The sequence below is a fragment of the Perkinsus marinus genome (assembly GCF_000006405.1).
Source record: "Perkinsus marinus ATCC 50983 genomic scaffold scf_1104296958914, whole genome shotgun sequence".
Lineage (NCBI taxonomy): Eukaryota > Perkinsozoa > Perkinsida > Perkinsidae > Perkinsus > Perkinsus marinus.
In genome coordinates this window covers 156,693-162,273 of record NW_003206607.1, presented here as the reverse complement: position 1 = coordinate 162,273, position 5,581 = coordinate 156,693, and the positions used below count along the sequence as shown (strand labels likewise).

The following is a 5,581-nucleotide window of genomic DNA, read 5'->3' as shown; positions in this document are numbered from 1 at the left end:
GGATTCGCAACGAAGCAGTCGTCGTGGAGGGCGTCGAGAAGCTGAACCACCAGCGGCATTTAGTTTTACGATCGGTAGTGTGCCCTTGTGTAGCGACATGATGACATGCTGATATCAGGCGCAGTAGAAGTGATTGTAGCAGTAGTAGCCGACGGAACTCTGAAGGGCATCGGCAGCAGCCGCGCAGTTGGTATGATGCTCGGGATGAGGATCTTTGCAAGAGGTAGTGAAGTGGGTTATCGGTCGCTCTGGATGATGCGGAGTAGGTCCCGATCGCGATCGAGGGAGCGTCCGACGGCTAAGTTGACCAGAAGGCCGGATGCAGTGGCAGAAAGGGGAGACGCGCGGTAGGGGCTGGCTGGTCTTAGGGTTTAGTTCAACTGTGGCTCTAGAGTCGACGATGAGGCTTCTCGCACACTACTACGGCCAGCTGTGAGGGAAGACGAGTAAGGGACGGGCACGAGAGGTTTTTCGCGAGGCCGCTGTGTAGTTCGTTTTCTGATGCTGGTGAACTCTTCCAGAACTCAAAATTCGCATAGAGGTTGTGCACATTTTCAATCTCAAATTCAGCAAGTGGAGGAACGAATTAGAAATGTGAAATTTGATTTTAGTTGGATTAAAAGAGTTTTTCACGGAATGGAAGCTCAAGATTCTCATTAGACATCTCAGAGATAACCCGTTAAAAATTTTACTGTAGATTGGCATTCGGAGGACATTGAAAATATCTTTCGTTGTGCCTAGTGCGATTGACTCCCATCTGCTCTGCAACTATACCTGCGTTTGAGGAGAACTACAGCCTCGCTGTTTTTAGAAGGAGTAGTCGAGGCGGAAGATCCTCCCCGAGGCAGCACGTCGTCCTACGCCCCAAGCCGCGAGCTGATGGTGATGATAGAGTCATGCATAGGTATGCAGAATTAGTAATGACGAGTTTCGTAAGGCTTCATCCCGCCAGGCACGACGCTGATGACTCCCCTATGGCCATCCCTCGGTCGAGGCGGCGCCGGGAGCGAGAAGGCAGATACCGTGACGAGGACTACCACCATCATCATCAGCAGCAGCAGCACTACATAATATTGAAGAACGTGCCGCCAGGTCGCTAGTGGCCTTCTACCTTGTGGCCAACAAGCTGAATGCTGCCATATGGTCGAGGCTATGACAGTCCCCGATGAACGCCTATTGTCGTTTAGGCACTGACGAGGCTGCTGTGAGATCTCGTTTCCGCCAACTTGGAGAGCGACCGGTAAGGAAGCGTCTGTTCTGGTCAGCAACCTATTCGTTGTATCGGTAGATAAATGTTGATCATTTCCCGGCCAAAGGAGTCTCCTTTGTGTACTTCCATGACGAGAGGGAGTGTGTTAGTGCCCTTAAGATCTTCCAAACGAACGGTTCCAAGATGCGGGAAAACGACGATGCCCAGGCAGGGACGTCGGCAGCTCCTCGTGATGACCTTTGTATGAGCTCAGGTGTCGGCCATGCTTGTCCCTGCAGCCAAGAACCCTCCTCGGGCTCGAGAGCTCGCCTGCCAGATTGAGAGGTGAGGAACGATCGGTTGAAAAGTCTTGAGACGCTTTGGCAGATCTCAACGAGACAATGTACTGCGGGCAGCGGTTGAAGAATACGACTACGAGGAAACCCGACGGAAGACTCGGAGTCTCGCCATGGGGGTAAGTAGGCTCACTGGGCCGGCTGGTGACGCACCTGTTCTCCGTGACAGGGAATCAACTCGGATATGTGGCATTCATACCTAGAGGATGGAGGCTCATCGGAGCGACAGATGAGAGTACCCAAGCCTAAGGAAGGTGAGTAGACTCAGTTCACTAGATCTGCCGGTCCATGCCTTTGTGTAGGTCATGCTCTACCCTACTGTAAGTGCATGGTGTATGATGAGGTAGCGGAGCACTACTATGATGAGGACAGGAACTGGGCCTACAACCCAAGAACGGGTTTTTGGTGAGCAGACGTGCTGCTGCTGTTGTTGGCTTGTTAGAGGGTCTTCGCGGAGTAGGTATCACCGTGATGGTGTGTACTATACCTACTACGAGCCTTTGGGTGTACTCGTTGGTTATGCTAAGGACTCACCGGTTAGGGCGCTGCCTGGCGAAACAGAGCTTTCGGAGGAGCAGGAGGATAGGATTCGAAAGGAGGTGATAGTCACTAGGCCTTCTCGGAGAAGGGGCGGAGCTCGGCATCCGGGTTCGATTCCCATGCCTGGCGTTTTTATGCGAAAATATGTTTTTTGGACGGAAATCTACATGGTCCGGGCGGAACCCTAATTTCGTATTTTTCCTAGTATCCCCAGAGCGAGAGCTATCGAATGGTGTATAGCATGTGATCATAACCTCTCTAGATCGAGCTGGATAATTTGTACGCACGCACGCACGCACAAAGTGTTAGTAAAGTGAGAGAATACGCTCCGCTCGCTTCGCTCGCTCCGCAATTGCTGGAACTACCTCTCGGGTCATTGCTGCTCAACAGATCAGTCGAATGACATCAGGGTTGCCATCACAAGCGGCGCCATCGGCCCACCGAACGAGTGAGATCGGCGACGGTCTCTCTGAAGGCGATGCCGGGCCTGATGGACGTGAGAGTCGATCGAAGCCATCAAAGGTATGTGTCGCACCTTTGGGAGGCTCAATTTTGGTATTTCACGTGCCCTAGGTACAGTCCATGAGTGATGATGGTAAGCTGCAGCGTGGCAATGAGGCGGGTCTTCCAGTGAGTGGGATATGGTTGATGATGAGGGCATTGTGTTGATTAGGTTGTGGGAGGGAAGAAGGGTCAGCGGACGACAGAGGCCGAGCGGAGTTCTCTGGGAAGCTCCAAATTGGCATCGATTTACTTCAACCCGAACCAGTTTGGGACGATGTCGTTGCCTCGGCTGCCCCCACAGGAGCAGAAGACTCGTCTGCAACCACAGTCTGTTGCCCTGGAGACTGCCCCCGCACCGCTGGCCAGCGAGCCGGTGATTCTGAGCAAGCAACCACTTGGTGAGACGAGGAAGCGGCTGGTGAGCTCGGGAGGAGATGGCAAGGAGGGAGCTGTAAGTCTACTCTAGGATCACTTTTCGGGTTGACGCCTTCTGTTCGTGCCTTTATACCATCGTTCGAGTGGTTCATGTAGATTCCTTATTGACGTATGCAATCTGCCAATGAGGAGCATCGTATAATCTCAGATCTGCATGCTTTGTCAACGGAGATTCAACTCGGTTGAACTTCTCTTACGACACGAGAAACTGTCGAAGATGCACAAGGCGAATTTAGAGAAGGAAAAAAAGCAATCGATGGAGAGCCAGGAAGATAGCGACTCGCCGCCTTGGCGGAAAGCTGTGAAATAGGAAGATTATACCTAGCAATACCAACGTAACTATTCACCCCTTACTCGGACACTTTTCTTTATAATATCAATCTTGGCGTTATGAATTGACGAGTTGACTGTACTCCTAAGTGGGCGCCGCAGGTACAAGACGTCAAGGGTTCGTCATGGACTGCGTATGATGATGATTTCTCTTTCCTCTTCGGTGGAGATGAGCAGGGCTTTCCCTTCTCCCCTATAAGAATAAATAACAGTGCGTTGAGACGTTCCTCGTGCTACTGTCTGAGGACTGGCGTGCACCCAAGGTTGCAGCTGGTCGTTCGTTTTCCAGTGTGATAGAATATTTTCTGCTTTCCTTCCTGAGATAGGCTATGATATAGTCCATAGTGGGAAGGGATTTCCTCTGAGAAGTTATCTGTATCAGAGTCCATCATTCAGGGTTAACCAAGGAGTTCCAAACCACTAAATGCTTCCTAGGTGCCACGTGGTCGCAACATTCGAAATGGATGCCACCGTCTGAGTCCTTCCGCGCTGTATATGGGCAGTACATGCACTCTGCCATTTCTCTTGATAGAGAGCTCACTGCCTCGGGACCAATGTGTGATAAGCTGAAGACCGCTGAGATAGTTCCCGTCAATGAGCAGGCTATACCTTCAATCCTTCGCAGCTGGCCGTGAGATGCTTGGCTCGAGGCGTGTTATGACACGTCGGTTGAACGTATGCACATGCTCCGTGAACCGCACAAGATGCGCAGTCACCTTACTGGAAAATTCCGACTCGCCTTATCGCCATCGGAATGGAGATGGACGCAGTTTCATTCCAGCTAGATAGTCACACTTGCCCATTGAAGAAGCATTTTTGCTACTATTACGGTAGCACTGTATAACCTGTAGCATCCACAACTAAGTGCAAATTTGCATTCGTGAAAGACACTACTGTCTCCTAGCCGTGCAATTAGCAGCGCTAGTCTCTTCCCGCAGATTCACGCTGATTTCGTGCGCTTCGATTCCCGTTGCCCTCCCTTCTTTTCTGGAACTTCCCGACCGATGGTGACGCCTTGTTCATCATTCTGTCGTTTTCAAGTTGACTTACCGAGGAGCCATGCTGCCCATCCAGCTCCCTTTGTTGTTCCGCGACACAGGCCAGGGAGGTATACGCGTGTCGCTGAACAAGGTCCTTGCCGGCTTGATCGATCTGGTCACCACCCTTCAGAAACGGCTACATGCGGTGAGCGTAGATGTCCGAATCACTTTGTATAGAATGAGAGTTTCTTTTTCTTTGCAGATTCTGGTACGGTACCCGCGACTCTACTGGCTGCTTACAGTGTTCTTGTCTATGGTCGTACGCGTGTTTAGGAGTGTAGCGATAGTCTTCCGTCTTTTCACCACGAGTAAGGGTTCACCAGTGGTATCAAATACCAAGTCATCACGCGGTTGGACAGTTCCTCGCTCGCCATCCCTCGAACTCAACCAGTCTACTGCTGATACTCCAACTAATCGTGTAGAGCCGACCCAAGATGCCTGTGTGATGGTGGTGAGTGCCCACACTATGGGCAATACCCCAACAGAACGCGTTATTTCAGGGCGACAAGGCGCACTGCTGTGTGCCAGAATCCAGTAGCCTTTCTTTCGGGACATCAGAGACTAGCGTTGGAGAAGACATCGATGGTGGTGTTGTTCCTTGCCGGGCCACTCAGTCCCTAAAGAGGTAGGGGGATTCAACTCTGCCAAGAAGGGGAATTCAGTACCGTGAACTGGCTTCCCTTCGTAGGTGTTCTTACCCCGGCAAGAGGGGGTGTGAGCTCATCGCGATAGCAGGCTCTCAGTACTGTCAACTTCATCACGTTGAGCCGTGCTCCAGTGAGTTACCTGTTCACCTTGGTCGTTACGCAGCAATAGTAATGCTGCGCTATGGCTTTTAGATAAGGAACAACAACAACAATGCGGAGATCATCTACGTGACGGCGTAGATTTTCATCATGTACGTGATCTTCCCATGAAGTGTACTGACTCTTTGTTATTCAGCAGAATCAGGATTTGACCGAAGAGCGTGATCAAAAGAAGTACTTCTCCCGCGATTGCAACTGTGGTCCTATGCTATGCGTTGCGGACTCTGGAGGAAAGTGTAGGTTGTCTCCTGCCTCGTGATGAGTTCGCTCGCTGAGCCACCCGATCTCTGGAATTCAGTGCTCAATACCAACTACTCTGTCGAGGAATATCTGAGCTCTCCTTCGAATGTGTTAACACTGCATGGTGGACTCGCCCTTTCT

At 51.3% G+C, this 5,581-nt stretch overlaps 2 protein-coding genes across 2 annotated transcripts in view; both read left to right on the top strand.

The window, feature by feature from the left end:
• Positions 1–1,472: 1,472 nt before the first annotated feature.
• Pmar_PMAR027898 (hypothetical protein) lies at positions 1,473–3,334 on the top strand (the record flags this gene model as incomplete). Its single annotated transcript, XM_002773395.1, has 9 exons — positions 1,473–1,534; positions 1,577–1,664; positions 1,715–1,799; positions 1,848–1,950; positions 2,006–2,144; positions 2,495–2,581; positions 2,659–2,715; positions 2,759–3,040; positions 3,173–3,334. The coding sequence occupies 9 exons, from the start codon at positions 1,473–1,475 to the stop codon at positions 3,332–3,334; spliced, it is 1,065 nt and encodes a 354-aa protein (XP_002773441.1).
• Positions 3,335–4,413: 1,079 nt separating this feature from the next.
• Pmar_PMAR027897 (hypothetical protein) overlaps positions 4,414–5,581 on the top strand; it is a gene marked incomplete at both ends in the record, with an annotated part of 2,578 nt that continues 1,410 nt past the window's right edge. Inside the window, 5 exons of the mRNA XM_002773394.1 lie at positions 4,414–4,539; positions 4,895–5,019; positions 5,083–5,171; positions 5,234–5,292; positions 5,337–5,436. Coding sequence (XP_002773440.1) covers positions 4,414–4,539; positions 4,895–5,019; positions 5,083–5,171; positions 5,234–5,292; positions 5,337–5,436 — 499 coding nt within the window. The remainder of the gene's footprint in view (positions 4,540–4,894; positions 5,020–5,082; positions 5,172–5,233; positions 5,293–5,336; positions 5,437–5,581) is intronic.